This window comes from Conger conger, chromosome 11, assembly GCF_963514075.1.
Source record: "Conger conger chromosome 11, fConCon1.1, whole genome shotgun sequence".
NCBI classification, from domain to species: Eukaryota; Metazoa; Chordata; class Actinopteri; order Anguilliformes; family Congridae; genus Conger; species Conger conger.
In genome coordinates, this window is record NC_083770.1 from 19,591,651 (window position 1) to 19,617,689 (window position 26,039).

Sequence of the window (26,039 nt, forward strand, 5' to 3'; positions counted from 1 at the left end):
GGGACTGGGAAGGTTGGCGGTTCAAGCCCCAGTGTAGCCACAATAAGATCAGCTTGAGCACTGGCCCCTGCTTAGGTTAATCATCTGTAAGTCGCTTTGGATAAAAGCGTCAGCTAAACTGTAATGTGAAAGTGAGCTTTTTTCCTCCAAAAATTGTGATTGAGGCTTGTGTTCAAAGCAGAAGTGCAAACATCTTGTGAAACATTTTTGTTTTGACCGAAAATAATGCCAGTCATTGTGTGAAGCTGTGACCAGAACAAATGTGTGGTCATCCTTCTCTGTAAGGACAATCAGATAACTCAAAGTTACACAATTATCACTTTACCGAATTCTCACTGAATGATTCATATTTTTGAATGTGCCGAATAAATCATCCAAGTGCTTACAATAAAGATGATGTGTGTGTAGTCGTTGTACGCAATTGTATCATTTCCTCTGAATTAAACAGGTCAAGGAGTTCGGGGGCATGTTTGATGTGAAAACGTTTTGCTATGGTTTCTGTGGTGAACGATATGTTTTTCCCAGCGGTGTGCAACGTTTTGCGAGTCTTTGAGATATGTTTGCTCTCGTTGTGTCGGGGGTGTAGCCCATCGTGTAGCCCAAATTAATAATGACGTAGACGTGGAAACGCCTTCTCAGACGCCATAGGATCAAACCGTACTGTCAGTCCACGGTTTGCATCAGGATGTTCGCGCCACCGTTTCTGTTTAAATAAACGTTTTGCTACGTTTTGTCAGGGCTGAACGTGACCCTGGTCTTGTAGACAGCATTTTTTGGCGTGTGAAGCATTACTTGCATTGACCAGTATCCATTTACGATCTGGGTGTTCCATTCAGACCTCGTCATTTACGTAATTGTTTTGGATTAAAATACTTTTATATATTCGACTGATCTTGCCTGGTACAATTGAACCAACCAAGATGACCAGAAAGTGGGTTTGGCACTTTTTGAGAGTGTTTCATAGGATCGAATACACCAGCCAAGCTCAATAAAGTGTAGAGAAGTATTTGAATCCAAAACAATTACGGAAATGACCCAGGTCTGGTTGCATTATGTGCATTTATGTGATTTCTGCATTAATGTACAGCCGACAGGAGTCTTTCATTCTGCAATAAGCATCACAAGCTGAGTAAGTATTTGAGGACTTGAACTGGAAGCACTTCGGGAGGTAAAGCCACCCTCGTCAGCTCTGGGTGAAGCGTGACTCAGACCATTAAATCACCATCAACAGTAAATACAAGTGAATGAAAAATCTCCCTCCATATATCTGCCTCCGCTCCTCTTCAAGGATATGTGCTCCCAGTGAACTCTTAAAGTTTTAGAGAGGAGTCATAAAAACACAACACATAAACGTCCTTGGTGTCTTTTCACTTCTTTCTGGTTTAATTCTATTGAAGTTGTTCGACTCGACGCATTTCAGACATTACTCACGAGGAGTAAAATGGTACACGAGTCCCCCTAGTTCATTACAGCATTAATTCCCTTCTCTAAAACCATCACTTGTTCCCCAAACCCCATTTTTGGTAAACATTCTGCAATGCATTATTGCAAATTAAGCGGAGATCAAGTGCATTCCTTAGGCACAAAGCAGTTTTGCGTTCAGCCGCAGACAAACGAACGAGGCGCTCGGACCATCTGAAGAAGGCCATAGAGAAGAATCCGAGTGCCTTCGGCCATTTTCTCCAGCCTGGACCCAGAGACCCCATGTTCCATTATTTAATAAGCGCCCATCCCCACATCTGGGAGCGTTTACACGATTCCCCGCTCCCAGCTGTAAAAGGTTATGCACAAACTAGCGTACACCGGGCACGGTGCGGCAGACACACACACGCATACACAGGGCTGGCTGCTGACTGGCTGCACGGTTCATGAGGTTCGTCCCTGATATCTTCCCGTGGAGGGGTAGTGCTAAGGGCAGAGTCGCTTGTGCAACTCCAGGAGTCTTTTGTCCTTGACTGCTCGGGCCTGGTCCAATAGGGTCTAGAGAGCGAGAGGGACAGAGAGAAAGGGAGAGGGAGGGGGCAGACACACAATGAGCTTAAACTTGGCGAATAAAGGCCTGCATTAAAATTAAACATCCGTGATACGCCTCTGAGGTTGACCACTGGCTAATGAAATTAATGAGTTTTTGTCTTCACAATTCAGATTGTGAGACCACATCCATCATAGGTGCGCTGGCTGCAAGGGCTAATGTTTGTTGAGGGCTGAATAATTGATGTCGCGCTGCCCACACCCACCTTTCCTGCATTATCCTATTTACAAATCCTCTCTCTCTTTGCGATTCATTACACTGCGTCATCAGTCAGGCACCATTAATCTACAGACGGTGCACAACCCCTCTCCCAGGAGATGAGGTAAGGATCACCCCCGGGTCAAATCCAGAGTTGTTTTGGATTCAGATACTTTTCTACACTTTATTGAGCTTGTCTGGTGTATTGGCACTGATGAAATACTCTCAAAATGTCCAAACCCCGCCTTCTGGTCCTCATGATTGGCTCAATTGTATCAGGCAAGACAAATCGAAAACAGTAAAGTATTTGAATCCAGAACAATTGCAAGGACACACCCGCAGCCCCTCCCCCCAGGGGACAAGGTGAAGACACGCCCCCTTCCCTTTGAAAACTGCACAGAATGGAATCCCATTTCAGTGCAGATTCTGACCGCAGACGTCACTGGAGTGACAGACGTGTGTGTGGGCCAATGTCTTACGTCCATCAGCTCCAGGTCGTCCTTGGCGTGGAGGTGGCGGAGGAGGTACCAACGTGCTACCGACACCACCGTTTCCGGGCAACCGGGCCCGGAGGGGTAGACAATCCTCTCCAAGAGACGGCGCGTTTCCCTGCATGGGGGGGGGTTATGGTTATTCATTTGGACGGTTATTGAGCACTTGGCCTTCCTTATAAAACTTAATACTTAGATCCTGCATGTTGCGTGCACACCATTTCTCCAAACCCCTTTCTCTAAATCAGGGGAGTGCAATCTTAAGCCACATCCACACCAAGAACGAGAACTTTAAATACAGCTGTAACAATAATGTTGTGAACATCCACACTGATGAACAGTAACATTCTGTGAATCATCTCTTGGCTATGACATCTGCCATTATTTACTTTGGCACCCAGTGAATTCAGATGAATTTCGATCTGCTTTTGTTGTTTCCATCGTTCATGGAGCTGGAAAGAATCGCAGGAAAAAGTGATCCCAACGATATCTTCTGTCACTGCTGTTGTTATGCTTGTGGAGTAGACTCCGCCAACCAATTGAGAGTCGATTTTGAAAATGATATTTTGAAAATAGCCGGTATGGGCGCAGGTTTGTGTTTTAGCCCTGCGCTAAGACACCTGACTGAACTAATGAATCAGGGTTTTCAACAAAGACCTTGATAAGTAGAATCAGATGTGTGTCTGAAAAGGTTCTACACTGCCCACGCAGTGTTCCCTGACTGCGGACTTCTGGGATAGGAGCAGGAGAACAGGGTTTGGTTTTCAGTTCTTTCATTAACACTGAGACCAGCTGGCTCCAGAGGAACGAAATCAAACACACATTCATGGTGTAGTTCCAGGTTCTCCTGATTCTGTTAAAAACTCCTGCTGGCGAGTTCTATTCCAACTGCCAAGAGGAAAGAAGTCATTATAAAAATAAATAATAACAATAAACACTGCTTATACGTGGCTCTTCTTACATAACATTCATTCCAAATAAGAACATAAAGTAAAGAGAATTAATGAATAGAAGGAAGGATATTCAAAATAAAGGATGAGACCTGCTGATACACGGCTCTTTCCAAATAAAAACACAAAGTAAACAGTCAATGAGGAAGAAAGAATGGACAGTAAACATAAAGCTTAAAACAATGTGACAAAAATGTCAATATATGTCCAGCTTTAGTCTTAGTCTAGCACTAAGGCCCCTAATTCTACTTATAAATGTCATGACTGAAGACCAAGGTTAGTTAGTTCAATCAGGTGTCATAGTGACGGACTAAAACAAAAGCCTGCCCTTTTCCAGTAAGACTGGACACTCCTGTTGGAAGCACTTATAGGAACGCATGTTTCACAAGGAGCACAGTGGCTCCATGACTGAGGTCACCAGATCTGGGTCAAGTAGTATTTGTTTCGGATTCAAATACTTTTCTGTGCTCAATTGAGCTTGCCTGGTGCATATGAGCCTGCAAGGAGGAGCAGATGGGCAGGGTTTACACTTTTGGGATCATTTCATTTCTTCCAATGCACCAGGCAAACTGCGTCAAATACTACCTGAACCCAGGGTCTGGGGGTCACGAATAAGGGGTGCGTTTGCTGCAGGACACGCACCTGGCCCCCATCTTCAGGGCGAACTGCAGCAGGGCCAGGAGCAGTCTGGCCACGGGAGAGGGGCCCAGCTTCAGGGCCTCCGTGGTGGCCTCCGACACCAGGTCCTTCCACTCACAGCCCGGGACGCCCGCCTGAGGGAGGGGAGAGGGGCACCATGGGAACCGTCTCTACGGCGGGCGTGGAGAGGGACCCACAGCACGACACCACAGTGCAGGGCTCACACACTGCACACGCTCAGTAACAAGATGGAGGTCCAACTGGATCTGTTTTACAGCTCCATTCAATTAAATGTCTGTTTGTATAGTGCTTTTTAGAGAAGACAAATGCGCTTTACAGAGTGCATTACATTATTACATTACATGTCATTTGGCTGAAGCTTTTTTCCAAAGCGACTTACAGTTACCCCTGATAAAGCAGGAGACAATTCTCCCCTGGAGCAATGCAGGGTTAAGGGCCTTGCTCAAGGGCCCAACGGCTGTGCGGATCTTATTGTGGCTACACCGGGGATCGAACCACCGACCTTGCGGGTCCCAGTCATGTACCTTAACCCCTATGCGACAGGCCACTGAGTAATAGAATGGAGTAAAAGGACAAACAGCAGACCTGAACCTCCAAAGAGCATTCCCATGAGGTAAAAAAACCAGTGGGGCGAAAGACCCTCGAAGGGTGGGGAAAACAATTGGGGAAAGCCTCGACTTCCCCAAGCATTTTTACTTTCATGCAGTAATACCTTTATGTGTCTATCGAGAGAAGCAAGCTACAGCCAGAGCAAACTGCAAATTACAGCCTGAAACACTGTGTGTAGGGAAAAAGGGCTTTGGGATAAAAACCAAATGAATAAAAACCCCTGATAAATCAGGAACACTGCAGGGGCCAAAAAAGCTTCAGTCCTCCGTCCAAATGATTTTAATTCAATTTGGAACCTGCGGTCCCGGGGTGGGGCGGGCCAGAACAGGCTCGGGGCTGAGGGTGGGGCTGAGGGGAGGGTATGGGAGGGATGGGGCTGGACTATGTTAGACTATGCACAGCCTGCAGAAATTAGCCTGAAGCAAACACAACAATATGGTGAGTGAGTGTGTGTGTGTGTGTGTGTGTGTGTGTGCGTGCGTGTGTGAGGTTGTGGTTGTTTCTGCACGTGTGTGTATTACCATGTGCGTGTCCACTGTTGTAAATTTGTAGGTGGATGCTTTTCTGTTGTTTATGCGCATTTCCTCTGTAGAGCTGGAGCCTGCCTAACAACAGCTGGGGCCAATTCTGTCTGGACCCGTGCTTCTTCGACTGCATCTTCTGGGATGTCACTTTGCATGCTAAAGCTAACATCCCCCCAGATCAAGAAGCTAACCGCTAAAATCACCCAAGAACAATAAGTCCAGATTAATGCTAACATAATTAGCTTCTTCATCTAGTGACAGTTACTTAGCATGCCAGGCATGAAATAATAGAGAAGCACCAGGCCTGGTTAGCCAGGCCCCAGCTCCACAGTGAGAGGGGGGCAGGGTGACCCACCATGCAGGGCCGGAGGGCCAGCAGGGCCAGCCGCAGCAGGCTGGAGAGCTGCCCCCCAAACTGGCCCTGCTGGGAGGCCAACTGGAGGCTCTGCCTGTACGCCATCACCGCCTGCACCAGCAGCCCCTGGGCCCGGTACACCTCCGCCAGCCACTGAGAGAGGGAGGGGAGGGGGAGGGGAGGGGAGGGGAGGGGAGGAGAGGGAGAGGAGGGAGAGAGGGAGAGAGGGAGAGGAGGGAGAGAGGGAGAGGAGGGAGAGAGCGGGAGGAGAGGCGAGAGAGAGAGGGGGGGAGGGGGGAGAGTGAAGAGAGAGAGAGGGAGAGAGGGAGAGGAGGGAGAGAGAGGGAGGAGAGGAGAGAGAGAGGGAGGAGAGGAGAGAGAGAGGGGGGAGGGAGAGGGAGAGAGGGAGAGGAGAGAGAGGAGGGAGATAGAGGGGGGAGAGGAGAGAGAGGGGGGGGGAGAGTGGGAGAGAGAGAGGGAGGGAGGGAGGAAGGGAGGGAGGGGGAGAGCAAGAGAGGATGGAGAGAGAGGGAGGAAGGGGAGAGAAGAGAGAGAATGAAAACCACAGTGATAAAGAGAGAGTGAGAGCAAGAGACATATTGAGTCAAGTATTTCAAAAAGCAGAGAGAAATCATTGTAAAACATGCCTGTTATACACCAATCTAAAAACACACTCAGACCCACAAAAGGATTGCATTGAGTTAAATTACGCATATTTATGAGGAATCGGTCTCAATACAAGGCATGTCCGATTCACAAATATGATCTCAAATTACCAGGGATGACAGCCGTGGCTTTTCAGGATAACCTGAAATGGCAGACTATTTACACGCCCTACAGTGTGTCAACTTCTTAACGACCATGTCAGCTTTCATAATTACAAAAGAAAGACACATTCTTTCGCGTTGTTAGTCATGCAAGACCACAGATGATCCGTGAATTATTTGCCGTTACAGACATACTAGAATTGCCCGACGACAAAGATGACATCAAACCGGCCGCCTGTAATTTCTTTTCTGCCAGAATTTCAGTTGCCGATTTCATTGTAGAGAGACAAATGTTTCTACAACGAAAGTAACCATGCTAGTTTAATGAAAACCATTGACTCGAAACGGTCCAATTCTGTGAATTGAGACAAGCTCTTCCCAGAAATACTGAAGAAGTCTATTTGCCGGTCATGTAACTGATATAATCTCTGGACCTACGGTTCCTTTTTTTAGTTGTTATTCACACAGTAGTATTTATTTGTGCACTAGATTAAAATGAAACCCTTTTAAAATGAGGGACATGTTTTTATTTTGGGTTATTGAGCCAGCGCTAGCTCAGCTGCAGAAACAGGTGTGTGATAAAACAGCTTCCAGCTTTATTTGCACATTTGGAGATAAATTAACAGCGATACCTAAGAAGAAAACGCGGCGCAGCCTCGTTTGTAAACGAACAGAGCAAAGAGGACGAAGCTTGGCATCGCTCCTGCTCACAGGATATCTCTCCAACGCTGACCTCATCTGGCAAAACGCCACGTTCCCCAAACGAAGCAGTTTCGCATTACTGTATCTGTGATAGGTAATTATTTGGAAGCGGTTGTGCGGTTACCCGATCATTAAAACTTTCCTGAACCGGGTCGTCAAGCTGTTGTTTAACAAGCAGCAGGGCCTGGTGCCTGTGCTTGGGTATTAGGTCTCTGTGGACCTGCCCCTGAAGAGTAAAGCCTGCACTAAGAGAACTGACACAATGATGAAATTACACAGAGCTCAATTGCTAGGTACACTCCATCCAGTATATCGGTTCTGGAGCCTTGCTTGAACATGGTATTACTGGCAGATTAGCTGGCAACATTATAGTCTGCGGGCAGCAGTGCTTGAGGACTGGACAGTGTGGAATTTTTAAAATGCTGCAACATAAAAAAACGGTCTCCATTTCATCTTCCGTGAGAGCTTTTTTCATTTGCCGGAGGGAAATCTATCAGTGAAATTAAAGTGCAGGAAGAACAGCGGACTGTGTGGATCATTTAGGGCAGGGGTAGTGCAACCCTGCTCCTGGAGTGCCAGGGCCGTTTCTGGGTTTTGTTCCATCTGAGCTCGATCACAGGAGCTGGATGGATGACTAAAGATCTGAGGCTGAATATTCTGCATGGTGAAACACTGAGAGCCTGCAGCACATGGTCTCCTGCATTCATTTAACCTGATTAACTACAACTAATTAATCCAGTTATGTAGTTTAGGTTTGGGTGGAGGTAAAACCTGGACCGTCTATGGGACTCCAGGACCTGGGTTGCCTACCCCTGGCTTCTGATAATGGTTATGCAGATGAAGTGAGGTGTGTGTGTGTGTGGGGGCAGGACTCACGTGCCAGGCGGATACGGAGCTGTGATTGGCCAGGACGGCGGAGCTGAGCTGGTCCAGTACGGAGGAGGGAAGGGTGGTACCGGCACCGGACAGCAGCAGAACCTCACACTGGACCTGCCTCAACAACAGGAACACGGCCGGGTCCTCTGGAGTCACACTCAGCACCTGAGAGAGAGGGGAGAGGGGGGCGGGAGAGAGAGAGAGAGAGAGAGAGAGAGGGAAGAGGAGAGGAGAGGTGGGAAGAGAGAAAGTGAGAGGTGGGAAGAGAGAAAGTGAAAGAGAGGGGGAGATTTAGAGGGGGCAAATGGAGAGAGAGAGAGGACAGCAGAGGGAGGGTGAGAGAGGGAGGGGGAGAGGAAGAGAGAAAGGGGGAAAGGGAGAGTTGGGGGAGGGAAGAAGAGAGAGGGGGGAGAGAGAGAGAGGGGGGACAGGGAGACCATGAGAGAACACGTGAGCATCTTTCTTTTTGTTTTATCATCCCAGCTAAGAAAGATGGTGTATTCTCTGGACTATATATTCTCTTATCATTAAATAGAGAGTGGAGGAGAGACCGAGGGAAACGGATAGAGGGAGACAGAAATAGAAACAGGTAGCTCCTGGCTGACAGAATCACATCTAAAGGTGGTACCTTCTGCGTTGCTGTGTCTGTTGTGCTACACTGAAGGCTTGTGTAGGCGCTGTTACAGTGACAGTATCAATATGAGCACCTGTCCTTACTGAGCTGAGAATGATGTGGACTCAGATAGAGCAGCATGACATCACTACTACTCTACTGAGAGAGGGGCACACCACCACACTGAGGGAGGACAGACTGTGTGCGTGCGTGCATGCGAGAGTATATATGTGTGAATGCGTGTGTGTGTGTGTGTGTGTGAGTGTATCTGTGTGAGACTGTGAGACTATGTGAGAGTGTATGTGTGTGTGTGTGTGTGAGTGAGAGTGTGTGAGACTGTGAGAGTGTGTGTGTGTGTGTGAGAGTGTGTGTGTGTGAGTGTGTCTGTGCGAGAGTGTGTGAGATTGTGCGAGTGTGTGTGTGTGTGTGTGTGTGTGTGTCTGTGCGAGAGTGTGTGTGTGTGTGTGTGTGTGTGTGAGAGAGGGTTATTGTTCATACCTGTGTACAGAGGGCCTCAGCCTCTGAGCGCTGGCCGGCCTGTTTGAGTGAGGTCACAGCCTGCTGCAGAACCCAGCTCTGCAGGGCCTGAGCCTGGGGCTTCTCCTGATCCTCCACACCCTTTACTACAGAGAGAGCAGCACATTCACACACTGATCCTCCACACCCTTTACTACAGAGAGAGCAGCACATTCACACACTGATCCTCCACACCCTTTACTACAGAGAGAGCAGCACATTCACACACTGATCCTCCACACCCTTTACTACAGAGAGAGAGAGAGCAGCACATTCACACACTGATCCTCCACACCCTTTACTACAGAGAGAGCAGCACATTCACACATTGATCCTCCACACCCTTTACTACAGAGAGAGCAGCACATTCACACACTGATCCTCCACACCCTTTACTACAGAGAGAGCAGCACATTCACACACTGATCCTCCACACCCTTTACTACAGAGAGAGAGCAGCACATTCACACACTGATCCTCCCCACCCTTTACTACAGAGAGCAGCACATTCACACACTGATCCTCCACACCCTTTACTACAGAGAGAGAGCAGCACATTCACACACTGATCCTCCACACCCTTTACTACAGAGAGAGCAGCACATTCACACACTGATCCCCACTGATCCTCTACACCCTTTACTACAGAGAGAGCAGCACATTCACACACTGATCCTCTACAGCTTTTACTACAGATCCTCTACACAGTCAGAACAGATAGTCACACACATTCAACACAAGCACATTTGCCCAGAGGCTTAAAATAAGTATTTTTTCCTCACACACACACACAGCAGACCAACAGAACACTATACAGCTCAAAATTCTTCAACATTCTTCAACCCCCTGCCAGCCATTTAGATGGGTGCATTTGTCAAATCTCTCAACCTGAAAATACTTTTTTGAAGGTCAGGGTGACTGAGGCTTCAGTAAAAGCGTGTACAAGCTTTCTACCACAACCGCTTAATCTACCTGTCCTTAGGTGCTCCCTGTTCCCCAGAGAATACTCTCTTAAAAGGTGACCCGCAAAAGGCCGGGTGTATTTCATTGAGGAAATAAAAGCACAGGGCCTAGTTGGTTGAAGCCCACTGGAGCCTTGGTCCATTGAGCTGAACTGCGTCTGAGGATTCACTCTAAATCCTTATCTCCTAACTGATGAGTGACAAGTATTTTCATGCTGTAAATCAGACACACATTTCCCATTACAGCTGGGAGGTGGCTCTGATATTTCCTGCACAGAACGGCCCTAGGCTTCCATTACACACTGAATTGTACAGCTTTTCACTTGTGCGGGACACCGGCTTACAGCTGAAAAGTGACATCAGGACACCAGCAGCAGTGCAGCGGCTGCATCAGTCACAGAGAATGAGAGGATACAACAACACGGCTCTCAACAGCAAACTGCCACCCTAAACTCAGGCCAGTTTGCAGTCCAGCGGCAGAGCGTTGCTGGGACGATGATGTGCAATGGCTGTCGCTGGTCGCAGTGACATTTGGTTTGTCGTCTGGGTGACTGGAGTGCGTTTATATTTTTTGCTAAGGACAACGACCACAGTCTACGTGGGGCGACAGTAGAATGTCCGTGAACGTCTGTGATGTCAGTCGAGCGTCACTCTGTCGCTGGACTACAAACAGGCCTTTAGTCCACAACTCTCAGGGTCAGGTGACTGACAGAGAGGCTGATGGGAAATCCTCACGTAGCCAGGTGGGCGTTGCACTGACCTTTCTCGGACACGCGTGACATCAGCATGCCCTCCAGGCCCTGGCGGCGGGGGGCGGAGCCTGACAGCACGCAGGCGGTGGCCTCCGTGTGACAGGCAGCCATCAGGGCCGCCCACACCCCCGGGTCATCTGACACAGAGAGGGAGGGGCTTAGTGTCTATTTAACTTAACCGCTCATCTGTGTTACTGTTACTCTGTGTGTGAGTGTGAGTGTGAGTGTGTGTGTGTGTGTGTGTGTGTGTGTGTGTGTGTGTGTGTGTGTGTGTGTGTCTGCATGTGTGTTGTGTGTGTGTGTGTGTGTGTGCATGTGTGAGAGAGAGAGTGTCTATGTGTTGTGTGAGTGTGTGTGTGTGTGTGTGTGTGTGTTGTGTGAGTGATTGTGCGAGCAAGTGGGAGTGTCTATGTGTGCATTTGTGTGCTCATGACTCAAAGCATGTGTGTGTGTGCGTGTGCGCGTTTGTGTGTGTGTGCCTGTGTGTGTGTGTGTGTGTGTGCCTGTGTGTGTTGTGTGTGTGTGTGTGTGCCTGTGTGTGTGTGTGTGTGCGCGTGAGCCTGTGTGTGTGTGTGTGTGCCTGTGCCTGTGTGTGTGTGTGTGTGTGTGTGTGTGTGTGTGTGTGTGTGTGTGTGCAGTGTCATACCAGGGCAGAGCAGCGCAGCTCTCTGAATGGTCTTCAGCGCGTTTCTCCTGGGGTCTTCTCCCGAGTGCCTCCCATAGGCCAGCTGGTTCACTCCACTGTACAACAGCGCCTTCTACAGGACAGAGAGAGGAGTGACACCATTGAGGAGCACAGAAGCCTGTCTCAATTCCAACATACAGGTCTAATGAGAGAAAAAATGCTAACAACATTCCTCACTGCTCATGAAAACAGACAACATCACAGAGAGGAGGGGCCGAGCCTTTTACTGTGAGATGCAATCATTGACATGTTAAAGGGGAAAGAGAACGCCATTTTAAGACAAACAGCACCAGTTAGATTAGAGTTGGGCAGCCTGGCTTACAGGTCTCTGGTTCCCCGTTAGTGAGCTCCTCTGTTCATGGTAAATTAACAAAATCACTTTGGGAAGTGGTTATGGCAGTTGTGCCTTCAGTGCACATTTCTCTGTTTATGACGCTTTATGTGGAATGAGAAACTGGGTGTTTTAATGATGATGGTGGCAAATGCACATTTATGAGGTTTGGATTTATAAAATATTTACAATCATACGTATTAGCATTTGTTCGCTATGTACTCCACGGACCTGAGGCCTCTCTCATTTGAATGTGTGTGTGTGTCTCTGTGTGCCTGTGTGTTTGTGCATGTGTGTGTGTGTGTGTGTGTGTGTGTGTATGTCACACAGTACCTTTCCTTGAGTCATGCTGGAGTGGCAAGCTACACTCCCAGCTACTGCACCGCCCTGCAAACACAAATATACACAAGCATTTATATTAAATATATGCAAGTATATGGAAAGGCTCATTAGATTTGTGAAGCAATCTTATCATGGTCAGACACCTTATTCATCATGCTTTTCATATTACCATTACCCATTTGATGGCGTATTAACTTTGCCTGGCTAACACACAGATTCATTGTTTTCCATATCACTCATTCATATGCCTGTGTAATTAAAGCCATTTCACTCTAAGCAGTTTCCCTTAGGGTTCTGTGGCAGTGTGCAATGGCGGATTTGAACCCATAAGTCCCTCAGGCATTCTAGCAAACCATTTTGTGACTTTCCCACTTGTGATCTACACCCACTAGGAAACAAGGCTTACGATTGCAGAATTCTGAAAAGTCAGTGTTCTACAACTCTGTTGCTATCAGTTACCAGTAGTGATTGTTACATCAGCATTAGAATGTTCAGTAAAGTTAAACGCATTCTGATCACATGTTTGTGACCTCACACCTTAAAGGGTGCATTTGAGTTGCCCCTCTCTGACACTTACCCTGGCCTTCTGGGGGTAGTACTGCGGCACCAGTCTGGATAGTAGTGCCCAGAGAGTTGGGTTGCCCGGGTTACTGCAGACAAAAACAGACAAACATCACAAAAATGGGGAGTATACTTGCAGCATACTGGCTAAGGCATTGTACATGACTGGGACCTGGAAGGTTGTCGGTTCAAGCCCTGGTGCAGCGTGAAAAGATCCGCACAGCCCATAACCCTGCATTGCTCCAGGGGGGATAGTCCCCTTAGACTAATCAACTACGACGCTTTGGATAAAAAGCTTCAAATGAATAACAAATTATTTAATTCTTTGGAATAGTGATGGCGAATTTTGACAAAAGGCCATGAGATTTTAACCCGGTACATCTGAAACTGTGATTGGAGAACAGTTGGGAACAGTGCTAGGACATCGCAATGAACATAACAAATGTGATTTAATCGACGGTGGCTTTTACACGGGTGACCTTTGCCTGAGCGCTCCGAGGCAGTCCAACAGACCACAGCATCGGTTGATAAAAATGTTCTGGTGTGCTGCAGTCTCATAAAACGTTACGTACAGCAATGCCTATTTTATAAAACACGAGCACAAACTTTCTCCACCCATTTCCCACCGGCTGGTCGTCTGAAACATCAAACATAAAAAGGTTTTGGCTTTTATTGCCAAAGGCAATGCTCCAGAGCCCTCCTAGCAGCTTCTACAGCTGGAATCCATAATTTTGCTCATGCATCAGGCACGAGACAGGAAATTCAGGTTCAAATAATGTGCTCTCGTTGTTTTTAACGGTTTTCCACAGGACCTTGTTACAGGGGAACTACTGTCCTGCAGGTTTTTGTGTCAACCCCAATTTGGCACATCTTATTCTACTAATTTGTAGTATGATCAGATCTCTAGCTGTTGAAGGAGGTGTGCTTTGTTGGGGTCGGAGTGAAAACCTACAGGACGGTAGATCTCCAGGAACAGGGTTGGGCAGGCCTGGTTTCAGTTCAATTGTATTTATATAGCCCTTTTTACAGAAGACTGTCACAAAGACACTTTACAGAGTAACAGAAGGGCAAACACGAAAAGGGCAAACATCACGCTAGAGCCCCAAAATACCAAGTACATCAGGTAGAAAACTACCCAGTGGAGAGACATTTTTTTCTTCTCCCAATGGGCAGAAATCTCAGGAGGAACCCAGCTATAGAGGAGGAGCCCATCCCCCGCTGGCCAGCAAGATGTAGAGGCAGAATGGATCTAACAGAAATGCAGCAACTCAAACGGGTTGAACCCGTTACAGCAAAAGCAGTGGGAAGTGAAACGACAGAAGTGTAGTGCAGGTTTTACCTGTGCACTGCACGAGCTGCCTCTCTCTGCACGGCGCTGTAGTTCCCCTGCACGGCCAGCAGGGCGCAGGTGAGCAGGCAGCGCTCCTCCCCGCCCCGGACGGCCCCGCCCTGCTTCAGCAGCTCTGCCAGGGCGGCGCTGGCCAGAGTGGCGTCTCCACGCACCAATCCCAGGGCGCACAGCGACAGCAGGCTCTCTGCGATTGGCTCCTTGAGCACGGAGCTGCACACACAGGCACGGCGTTCAGGTAATGAAGCTGTCAGTTTAGGGCTGTAATTATCTAACACCATAATGATCATCACCACCGTGTGGTGCTATTGCCTGTCCTTACTCATACCTGACGCAGTAATACATATCTAAACTGTGTGACCTGCGGTATATCGTCCGACAGCAAACTGAACCGAGCCGCTTTTCATCCAACCCAGACTCAAATTAGGAAACAGATAAACCACTCTTTACACTCCTCTCTTTCCTAACGTGCAAATTAACGTTTGAGCAGCCAATGGACTAATAAGAAAAAATGCAAGTTACCCCACCCTGTTAATCCAGTAAGCCAGTCAGTGAGTTTGACAAACACGAGCTTCCGCAAATTCAATCAGTAATGTCATCCAATACCAGCACTATTTCACATCAAGTCTTCATCTGCTAGCAAGCTCTGGTGTGCAGCTCAGATGAATTCCTCTGGGGGTCACTAGTGGGCCAGGGCATGGGAAAGCAGCCAAGCTGAACCACAGAGGAAAAACTGGTTGCTAAATTAGTCACTAGTCAATTAGAGACTAGCTTCAGGGCAGGAACAGGGATGAGGGGAGTAGGAGGATGAGGGAGAGGAGGAGGAGAATGAGGAAGAGAGGCCGTCGGTCTGAGGGACACACCACTTAAAGAGCAGAGTTTTGGCAGCGTCCATGTTGCCCATCCTGTGTTGCAGCAGGGCCAGGGCAGTGAGGATGTAGGCTCTCTCCTTCTCACTGGAGGCCACGCCCAGAGCCCTCTCATAGGCTGCGGCACAGAGGGGCAGGGTCAGCGTCAGGAAGTTTAACACACACAGATACACCCAAATTCTCACACACACACACACACACACACACACACACACACACACACAGAGCACTGACAGCTCATGCTATCCTGCCAAACACACACTCACACACAGACACACAGACACACAGACACACACACAGAGCACTGACAGCGCATGCTATCCTGCCGAACACACAAACACACACTCACCGCTCACACTCACACTCACACTCACACTCACACTGACAGCTCATGCTATCCTGCCAAACACACACTCACCGCTCACACTGTCCTGCAGGTGCCCGGCTCTGAAGAAGGCGAGCGCCAGCCCTGTGATGTCGTGCAGCTCCCCCTGTGGTGTGGAGGAGTAAATGCGCACCGCCTGCTCCCACTGGTCTGTGTTGCTATGGGAGACACATTTTTTTACGTCATGCGGTGCAATCGACTGCTTTAATAACACCAGTGACGCGATATCATCACGACACACGGCCGGTGGAAGGGTGAGGTCAATCGATGATCGGGGTTATGAGAGGATGGGGTGGGGTTACCAGAGGGCACGGCCGTAGTTTCTGAGGGCGAAGTTCAGCTCCTCAGAGGGGCCCATCGGTTCCAGCAGCTCCATCGCTCTGAGAGTGAGAGTGAGAGAGAGAGTGAGAGAGAGTGAGAGAGAGAGAGCGAGAGAGAGAGAGTGAGAGAGTGAGAGACAGAAAGAGATTTCGGTCATTTTATGCAAAAACAAACTCCACGTTGACAGTGTGCATATCCCTGCGGGCTGAACTAGCCAAGATGTTCGCACACCGCCGCAAATGTGGAGATGGCCTGCGATTGGTCTAAAGGTCACATGGGCGGGTTAGAGGGCGGGGGCAGGAGGCGGTTACCTCAGGTAGGCCTGGGTAGCCTGGCGTTTCAGGTTCAGGTGCTCATTCAGGAACCCCAGCATGGTGAATGCACCCGAGTCCGTCTGGATCCTCTCTGCCAGAGAGAAGGACCAGAGCCAATCACACACTGCAGTGTTCATAGCCAAAGGCAAACCGTGTCACCCACAAATTATATGGATAAGTTACCCATCATATTGACTTGATAATCTGCAATTCGACCAACTGAACTGCAGTACCTGACTAACACCAACAGAGGGCAGACAGACATCTTTAGAGCACAACAATTTTATCACATTTTTATCCTAAGCGAAGGACAAAAAAGTACATGCATGTCACGTTCATTAGAACAAGCTACAAAACAGGTTGGATACGCAAAGAATCAGTTGTACAGCCATGAGCATTACTTCCAGCACACATGGCAAATAGGCCAAGTCAGTAAAGAATTAGGACTAACTAACATAACACAAAAAAATATGATACAAAAAAAGTCCTATTTGCCATTTTGATTTCATTCGACATATTATAGATATTCTGTATAAACTTCATGCAGTACTCATGTTTTTGGACCTTTTAATTAAAAAAATAAAGCTTTTTGTTGTTTTTGGAGAGGGGGTGGGAGACGCGCTCACCCGTGTACTTGCACAGGGCCACCTGTGCGGCCGACACGGCGTTCATCTGGACGATGTTGTAGCGGTAGAGCTCAGACTCCCTGTTACTCTTATCCAGCAGGGTGGAGCACACCCAGAACGCATACCCCTTCACGCCCTCCGTCTGCGGCAGGGAGAGGAGGAGCGGTGAGCGGAGGAGAGAGGACGGATGAAAGGGGTGAGAAAGAGAGGACTGATAGGGGGAGGGAGGGGGTAGGACAGAAGCGGAGAGAGGGATGCAGGAAGAGAGAACAGGTAGGGCAGAAGCGGAGAAAGGGATGCAGGAAGGAGGGTAGAGGAGAGGCGAGCAGCAGGAAGCTTCCTCGGGGGTGGACGCACAGCGGCTAGCGGCTAGCGCTAACACTCACGTGGGTGCTGAGCTCAGTGGTGTGTCTGAACAGATCCATGGTGTCGTAGCTGCCCACCGCCTCCGCTATCAGAGCCTGGAGACATACACATGGGCCATTAGCACACAGAGGCTAACGGACAGCACTTCAAAAGCCTCAGAGCTGCTAAGCTAACAACTAAGCTAAAAGGCTAACAGATAATAATGTCAACCGTCAATGAATGAGCTGGACAAAAAATACTTCTACAATAGCTGAGCTGAAAGAACTTTTCAATGTATGACATTAACCAGGCACACCAGTCAAATGCTGGCAGAATCTAGATTGGGGCTGGAAAGATTTTCAACTATAGCAGCTACTTTGGCAGGTAACCAACCATTTTGCGTTATTTAGTAAAATGCAATGTTGCTGACAAAATGCTGAAAATGGCTGATGGTTTTTAGAATCCACAAGCCACTCAGGCCAGTGCGTGAAGGTTCATTTCATGGCCATACTGTACCTGTCCGATCCAGCAGTTGACGTACAGGGGCTCAAGTGACTGGGCGATCTTGAAGGCTTCATGAGAGAGCTGGGAGAGGAAGCCAACCGTCAACCATTTCACATCACAGATGGGCTGACACTTTTCTCCCTTTATCCTCCCTTTATTCCTCACTTCTCTTTCTTACTTTCTTTGACTCACCTCAAGCTGTAAGAACTCACCTCAATATTTTCCTTCTTCAGATACAAGGCCCCCAGGTTGGTCCAAGCTACAACATTCTGGACAAGGGAACAAATCCATTTGAGACTCTTGTGAAAAGAGCAAATCTCAGAACACTGTATCACACCTGCACTTTCAGATACACAGATTGAGGTTTACTTACATTCGCATCCACGCCCAAAGACTTAATAAAGGAGTGTTGAGCGAGAGTAAAGTTTTCTATGCCTGGAATGAAAAATAAAAGTCAAATCACAATGACAAAATCAACAGACAATAACTAATGTGGGGGATATTTAACGAACAGGATTACCGACTTGGCTGGATAAGTGCGCTGAGTAAAACCTGGAACAGCTCTTTCCACTCCAGTCCATGTTCAAGATTTGGGAGAGTTCCAGGTTTTACTCAGTACAGTTATCCAGCTAACTGAGTAATCCTGCTTTGTGGGTTTTACTCAGTGCAGTTATCCAGCTAACTCAGTAATCCTGCTTTGTGGGTTTTACTCAGTGCAGTTATCCAGCTAACTGAGTAATCCTGCTTTGTGGGTTTTACTCAGTGCAGTTATCCAGCTAACTGAGTAATCCTGCTTTGTGGGTTTTACGCAGTGCAGCTATCCAGCTAACTCAGTCATCCTGCTTTGTGAAAGAGGGCCCAGGCCATTAATCTGTGACAGATAATAAAACACAGCAAACTAAAGGCATGGTGACAGTTTTCACATCACAGCAGTTTATATTAATTTAACCTCTCTGGCATCAGTGCTAAAGAAGGGAAATACTTAAGTAAAGGCCATTGGGGACGCGGGAGCAGGTATTCCAGTCCGGGCCGATGGGAGCCGTACCTGTGCTCATGGCCACCACCCCCAGGGCGTTCCAGTAGGTGTGTTTGGTGCTGTCCAGCTTCACAGCCTTCTTCACGCACTGTAGAGGAACGTCAGAGTGAGAGTAACTCATCACGTGCACGTGCCGCAGGCTGCTATTCACCTTTAAACTGACGGGAAAGGCCCGGGGTCAGAAAGTAAAGGTCCTGCCATGCGTTTCTTCCTCAGTCATCGGAGTTCACTCATTAGCTCCGCCTCCTGGCTGAAGAATTGTGCCAATTTGCCAATCCAGGTGAACGAAATACTTCCTGAAACTGGACAGTCCAACTCCCATTTTTAAATTACCCATATATAGAAGGCTTGTGTAACAAATTCTATATGTTTGATATTAAGCTTTCCTTAAGAAAATTATTTTATATCTCATGCAGCAGCTTTCCTTTTATAAAACATAAATGAAGACGAATAAATCAGATCTGAGTTCAAACAAAATATCATTTTCTTTTCTGCATTTGACTAAGCTTGTCTGGTGTATCAGTCCAAATGAAATAATCCCAAAAGTGCAAGCCCTGCCCATCTGCTTCCCCTTGTAAGCTCAAATGCACCAGGAAAAATCAACAGAGCACAAAAAAGTATTTGAATGAGGATCTGAACCCAGGCCTGAAACAAACACGCTGCTTGTAACCCAAGCTCTGAGCAGAACTGGTACCTGCAAGGCTTTCTCCAGACACACCTCCCTCTCCTCCTCCTGGCCAATCAGGCGGCGGGCCTGGTGGTAGTAGTTGAGGCCGAGATCGTGCCAGAGGTTGGGAGCTTCGGACATGAGCTTCAGCGCCCGGCCGTAGCACCTGCAGACACACGGACACACGCGTGTGAAGAGAACTCCCGCAATGCACCCCACCACTGCACAGCACGATGAGCAGTATATACGCATCATTCAACAGTCCCTCACTACAGTGATATGAACTGAGTACACTATTAGTATCAGAGTATACTTTAATTTCTGTTCCTGAAGCAAAATTCAGGAACAGATCATTACAGACACAGTTCACATACATTTATCAGCACTGCTCAGCCTGTTGCTTTGTTGAACACAAGAAAACAATTCCTAATGATGAGAACCGGCCATTCATTTTGCCTACTTTCTCGAGAGCATCCAATCCAGCACTGTGTTAAGCCTGTGTTTGAACACCTAAAGGGTCTCTACTTTATTAATTACACTTGTCTTACACTCAGCTCATAACACACATGAAATAAGAACAGACCTTTCCCCGAGTTTGAGGATCTGGGCCTGGTCGAGGGTGTGCTTCTGGTCGGAGGGCTCTGTTCCAGCCAGTGATCCTGGTACCAGAACCCTGGCCCGGCTGGGGGAGACGGCGTGGACCGAGGTGCACACGTCCCCCAGGACCTTCCACAGGCAGGACAGGTCCGGCCGCAGCTGCAGTGCTCTGCGCAGACAGGGGGGGAGAGACGGGTCACTGAGTGCAGGTCTGCGCAGACACGGGTCACTGAGTGCAGGTCTGCGCAGACACGAGGGGACGGGTCACTGAGTGCAGGTCTGCGCAGACACGGGTCACTGAGTGCAGGTCTGCGCAGACACGGGTCACTGAGCGCAGGTCTGCGCAGACACGGGTCACTGAGCGCAGGTCTGCGCAGACACGGGTCACTGAGTGCAGGTCTGCGCAGACACGGGTCACTGAGCGCAGGTCTGCGCAGACACGGGTCACTGAGCGCAGGTCTGCGCAGACACGGGTCGCTGAGCGCAGGTCTGCGCAGACACGGGTCACTGAGTGCAGGTCTGCGCAGACACGGGTCACTGAGTGCAGGTCTGCGCAGACACGGGTCACTGAGCACAGGTCTGCGCAGACGGGGAGGGACGGGTCACTGAGCGCAGGTCTGCGCAGACGGGGAGGGACGGGTCACTGAGCGCAGGTCTGCGCAGTCAGGGTGCAGTTTGTCAGAAATATGACGGCAGCTGCCTCCATTCCTCACAAACAACATAACCTTAATAGCTACACCAAACCAACTGTAATAGATTAAAAATTTATAATGAACAATGTGCAGAGGTGAACTATAAATATAAAATTAGATTATGATTTCTCAAAGATTGTTAACGGACCTTCCTAGCGGCAAATACATTTTACCATGGACATTATTTCACAGACACGTTTAAAAAGAAACACTTAATACTGTATAAAAAGGTGCATTTTAGTAATCCCTATACTCAGAAGACTACGATGCGACGAGTTGATGTGTATAAACATGGGGAAAAAACTTAAATGAGGGGAAAAAAAGAGAACTACAAGTTCTGAACTCTGAAATACAGGAATAAGTTTAGTTGCTGGGCAAAATCCGCTAAGTTATATGATAGCAGTAACTACCTCAGGGTCACTGAGCATAAATGTAGGCCTAATCTGTCTTTCCATCGGAACAACAAAACCCACAGTAAGATCCCCGCACAGAGATGCTCGAATGGGTCTGGTTAAGGGCACTTGGATGAGGAAGCAGCATTATTCTTGAACAGGAACTCTCACCTGAAGAGGAACTCCACCGCCAGCTGAAGCAGGTCGACCGCTCGCCCGTCCAGATAGTCCCCCACTGCCCCCTGGGCCAGGGCCAGGTGACACTCTCCCAGACCTGCACGGAGAAAAGGGCGCGCACACCGCGCAAGGTAAAACTACGGCTCGAGGGGTTCTGGGAACATTACAGGGCTCGCCACACTAAAGCACTTCTGCTCTCTGAACAGTCCTACATCCTCTCTTTCTCATGAGGAAAAAACTTTTGAGGAGGACAGGAATAATAAGCATGCAGGGTGATGGTTAGTTCAGCCATGGCTGCCAAACCCTGTTCCTGGAGATCTACCATCCTTGTAGGTTTTCCCTCCAACCCTAACACAGCACACCTCATTCAACAGCTTGAGCAGGGCTGCCCAACCCTGTTCCTGGAGATCTACCATCCTGTAGATTTTAACCCCGATTGATTCTACTAATTAGCAGCTCAATGAGATCTGTAGCTGTTGAACGAGGTGTTCTTTGTTAGGGTTGGAGTGAAAACCTGCAGGATAGTAGATCTCCAGGATGTGACACTGGCATCCTGATGAGTCACAATGTCTGGGGGTGCCTGCAGTCCCTGCAGGGAGGGATTCTGCTGTCCTGACAGACAGGCAAGTCATTCCACCACTGAGAAACCAGAACTGAAAACAGGCGCAAACGTGCAGCTCGACCGCCAGGTAGTGAGGGAACCATAAGGCGACAAGAGCTGGCAGACCGGAGTGGTCTAGGTGGGGAGTAGGGAGTGATTAAGGATTGTATGTAAGGTGGGGCAGTCCCCATAGCAGCCTGAAATGCCAACACTAGGGCCTTGAATCGGATGCGTGCAGCAATAGGAAGCCAGTGGAGGCCAATGAGGAGTGGGGTGACATGAGCCGACCTGGGCTGACTGGGGAGACAGAACCTTTTCCATTTTCTCTCTGCTACCTGCAGTTTGGTTCTGACAGCTCGTAGAGCATCAGAAAGCCAAGGACTGGGCTAATTTGGTGGTGAGGGGACACAGAGAGTCAAAGGAAGATGAGAGGGAGGACATGAGGGTTGTAGCAGCATCGTCGGGAGACAGTCGAGGGCAATCACAGGTAACTTTATACTGCTGATTAGCAGACTTATCAACACCCAGTGGATAACGGTGGTGAGGCTTTCACACAGCTTGTGAAGTCTGGATTTTTAATGTGTTTCAGGTGTAATTAAAGAGAAAAAGAGGTAAATAAATTTGCCACATGGTGGAGATGATGATGATGATGAACAGACTGCAGCGATCCGGCCCTAAATAAGGACACGCCCCTTCCTGTACCTTTCAGCGCCGGGACGTACTCCTCCCGGGCGATGATCTGCATGTACTCGGAGACGGCTTCCGGAAACTTCCCCAGGGTCTGCTTGATGGCAGCCATCTGGTACAGGCTGTAGATGGAGGCGGGGTTGAGCTGCCGGGCTTTGTCAAAGGCTTTGAGCGCTGCCGTGAAACTCCGCCTCTTCAGGTAGGCCTCGCCCAGACACTCCCAGCACACCCAATCCTGGGTATCAGCCCGCAGTGCCGCCTGCAAGCTACGGGAGAGAGGAGCCAATCAGCTGTGCTTTCGGAGAGAGAGAGGAGCCAATCAACTGTGCTGTAGGACTGAGAGGAGCCAATCAGCACTGCTACAGGAGAGATAGAAGTCAATTAGCTGTGCTGTAGGAGAGAGAGGGGCTGATCAGCTTGTCCAGAGAGAGAAGCATTGTGCAGGGCCTGAGGTATGGGGGGAGTGGGGCGGCTCATTGTGTTTGTTCCGTGGGGGGCAGAGAGGAGCTCTTACTCTGCGATGGCTTGCGGGTGCTGCCCGATCTGCAGGTGGTACAGTCCCCTCCTCATCCAGGCCCACTTCGCCGAGCCCGGAGTGGCCTTCTCCGTCACTGCCGCCAGGATGGCCAGAGCAGAGTCCTGCAGGAGAGATTACACACACACACATATTCAGACACACACACACACACACACACAGATATATTCAAACAGACACACATACACATATTCATACACACACACACACACATATTCAAACATATACATACACACACACATACACACACAGATATTTTCAAACAGACACACATACACATATCCATACACACATACATACACACACGTTTACACATGTACGCATGCGCTCACACACAAATGTGTAAGCACAGATACAATTAAGAACTACCCATGACTACAAGTGAATTTTTGTGGTATTTTAGTATCAGTATGTACTGCGCGGAGGTCTGTTAGGGAAGTGCGTTGCTCTTTAAAGGAGAGCAGGGAAGAGGTGCATGCTGGGAGGAGGAGACGCACCATGTCTCCCTGCTCCATGCTGAGGTCCACGGTGGCGGCCCCGGACTCCGTGTCGGAGGCGTCCAGCTCAAACGCCCGCTTGTAGCAGCCCCGGGCCCTCCCGCGGTCCTGAGCCGCGTCTCGGTAGTAGTGCCCCAGGTAGCGGAAGGTCTTCCCCAGGTGAGGGTCCAGCTTGGCAGCCTGGAGAACCGAACCCAAACCAAACAGTCATTCTATGGTTCTGGGGCGAGTTTCCCGATAACGGCGTGTCTTGAAAACGAATGACAGAATTGACGCACAATTTCAAGGAGGGAGAGAGGAGAATTTTTCAAGAGTCACACAATATGGAATCAAAATGGCATTAAGAAGTTTGTGCTGACAAATGGTACTTTCTTCAACATTGAAAACTGCTCACGTCTGGAAGACTCGTGGTAGGGTAGAGGACATAGTTTTAGGCAAGTTTAGAAAGGTAATTTATTTGTCCTCTGTCAGTACGAAGGCTGAAAGAAACACTCGAGAAATGAGCGAATGTCTGAAAGAGATACTTCCGACATTATTTCCGCTACGACATGCTTCCGGAAACTCACCCCTGCTCAATTAAAATGCTTTCCCAATGACACGCAGGTGATCCTGCAATACCTGATGGGAGCTCTCAGTAAATAACATACCGAGTCGTTATGTGTCATCCCCAAGCTCCAGCTGCCCCAGACTCCTGATTGGATCTGAAGGACCAGCCAGAGCAGACAACCTGTTCCACTGGACCAAGAGCCGAACCACCCACACTCACTTTAAATCCAGCTGACTGTTATGAGGCTGAGAACTAGGGCCACGCCATACATCCTCAGGATATGAACATGCCAGATAAACACATCGCAATAGACTACTTTAACTGCCGTAAATAGTATTTGTTTAAATCATGTCCTGATAAATTGTTTGGCCATCCATGTGCAAAAAAAAATTGGCTATTCATTGGCTGGGGTCCATGTTAGCAGTGCACCTAAAGCAGAAAGACATTACTGCGCACACTTCAATATTTGAACCAGTGGATATTTTGAATACAACAGGACCTCCAAGTGAAGATGGGTGGTTACCTGTCAAAATGAAGTAAAAACATTTTTACAGTACCAGCCACAGGTAAAATCTACCCTCCACGTGTCACCTAGGAGGGCCTGACACATTGCTGGGGCTGAGGTAACTCACCCCTTCCTCGAGGCATGGCGGCCTGTCATTGTCACCTGGCTTGGCGTGCCCAAAAAACCGCAATACAAATGCGACCCCCCCCTTAACCTCTGACCTCTGACCTTGAGAAGGTGGGCGTGAGCCTTGGCCTTGTCGCGGCGCGTCTCCTCCCCCATGTCCCAGTACAGCCGTCCGAGCAGGAAGAGGCACTCCCCCGAACCTGGCCCCTGCTCCAGGGCCTTCAGGAAGCTGCAGGGGGCCAGAACATGTTATTAAGCACATCTCCTGTTTTAAAGGGACAATAGGTAAGATTCTTGTGTTAAAACATTGTTACAAGACCATTGTAAATCCCTTCCCATCGTTGAAAAAGGCTCACTGACATGTTGACTCACCCTCTGCCTGTGTTAATAGTCCTTAAATTCGGGTTTCAAAATATACAGTTGACAGCCCGACACTCTGTACCAAAGCATTGTATCGCTGTACAATAATTCAAGCTCACTGATTTACAATAGGTTGTAATTGCCACAGCCAATGGCGTTTCAACATCAGTGCGTTTCCAGAGAACGGGGAGGGATAAACAGTGTTGTGGTTTGAAGGGGTTTGCTGCTGCTATTCCTCTCTTGACCGTTAGAAGTCCGAAATGACCTATTGTACCTTTAAGGGCTGACCTCTCATCGCTGACTAACCTACAGGGACCATTTATTTCAGTTAATCTGTGCGTTCATACACTCTGTGAACAGAAACAGTACTTAATAAATAATAGCTTATTAAAATCACTGTTTACTGAATACAATGTTAAATCAAAAAGTGTTTTTAAAGGAGTGAATGTTATGGGGCATTTATGAGAAATAACCATTCACAAGAGAGGCATGTGTGACACACACACACAATGGCTCTTTTTAATGATAATAAAGAAACAAACTATTCAGCTCTGCGCGGAATTGCGGCACAGGGTTGCTGGTTTAGTGGGTAGGTTGGGGGGCTGGTTTAGAGGGGGTAGGGTGGAGGGGGATTGTTTTAGGGGAGATAAGGGGGCTGGTTTGGGGGAGGTACAGTAGGGGTGTCCAGCCCACCTCTCCTCAGCCTGTGGGAGCTGGTCGTGGGCCAGCTGTGCCAGTCCCCTCAGGACCAGAACCTCCGGCTGGGCAGGGTGAGCCTCCAGAAGCTCAGCGGACACCTGCAGGAGAAACACGGGGAGGGATTTTAAAACCAGAGCGCTTTTCAAAAACTGCTGGAACTGAAGAGTGGAGACAGCCAGGGGAGACCCACCTGAAGAGCTTGGTCCACCAATCCCTTCTGCAGATAAGCCCTTCCTCTTAGTGACACCAGATCAGGGTCGTTATCGGCATCAGCCAACTGGAA

At 48.6% G+C, this 26,039-nt stretch overlaps 1 protein-coding gene across 2 annotated transcripts in view; it reads right to left on the minus strand.

Moving 5' to 3' along the window:
* Positions 1-1,360: 1,360 nt before the first annotated feature.
* The window catches only part of skic3 (SKI3 subunit of superkiller complex), a 33,776-nt gene continuing 9,097 nt past the window's right edge, over positions 1,361-26,039 (minus strand). For both annotated transcript variants that reach the window (XM_061260055.1, XM_061260054.1), the window contains exons 12-41: positions 25,947-26,033; positions 25,751-25,854; positions 24,800-24,926; positions 23,520-23,699; positions 23,002-23,126; positions 22,503-22,753; positions 21,194-21,296; positions 19,925-20,107; positions 19,369-19,507; positions 18,684-18,762; positions 18,012-18,073; positions 17,851-17,907; positions 17,651-17,719; positions 17,176-17,250; positions 16,790-16,931; positions 16,161-16,254; positions 15,831-15,908; positions 15,562-15,686; positions 15,138-15,261; positions 14,266-14,487; positions 12,943-13,015; positions 12,357-12,410; positions 11,654-11,765; positions 11,016-11,144; positions 9,276-9,400; positions 8,165-8,329; positions 5,820-5,972; positions 4,314-4,444; positions 2,710-2,839; positions 1,361-1,980 (exon numbers count right to left, since the gene is read on the minus strand). In XM_061260055.1, the coding sequence (XP_061116039.1) occupies positions 1,909-1,980; positions 2,710-2,839; positions 4,314-4,444; positions 5,820-5,972; positions 8,165-8,329; positions 9,276-9,400; positions 11,016-11,144; positions 11,654-11,765; positions 12,357-12,410; positions 12,943-13,015; positions 14,266-14,487; positions 15,138-15,261; positions 15,562-15,686; positions 15,831-15,908; positions 16,161-16,254; positions 16,790-16,931; positions 17,176-17,250; positions 17,651-17,719; positions 17,851-17,907; positions 18,012-18,073; positions 18,684-18,762; positions 19,369-19,507; positions 19,925-20,107; positions 21,194-21,296; positions 22,503-22,753; positions 23,002-23,126; positions 23,520-23,699; positions 24,800-24,926; positions 25,751-25,854; positions 25,947-26,033 (3,570 nt within the window). In that variant the 3' untranslated portion in view covers positions 1,361-1,908. The remainder of the gene's footprint in view (positions 1,981-2,709; positions 2,840-4,313; positions 4,445-5,819; positions 5,973-8,164; positions 8,330-9,275; positions 9,401-11,015; positions 11,145-11,653; positions 11,766-12,356; positions 12,411-12,942; positions 13,016-14,265; positions 14,488-15,137; positions 15,262-15,561; positions 15,687-15,830; positions 15,909-16,160; positions 16,255-16,789; positions 16,932-17,175; positions 17,251-17,650; positions 17,720-17,850; positions 17,908-18,011; positions 18,074-18,683; positions 18,763-19,368; positions 19,508-19,924; positions 20,108-21,193; positions 21,297-22,502; positions 22,754-23,001; positions 23,127-23,519; positions 23,700-24,799; positions 24,927-25,750; positions 25,855-25,946; positions 26,034-26,039) is intronic.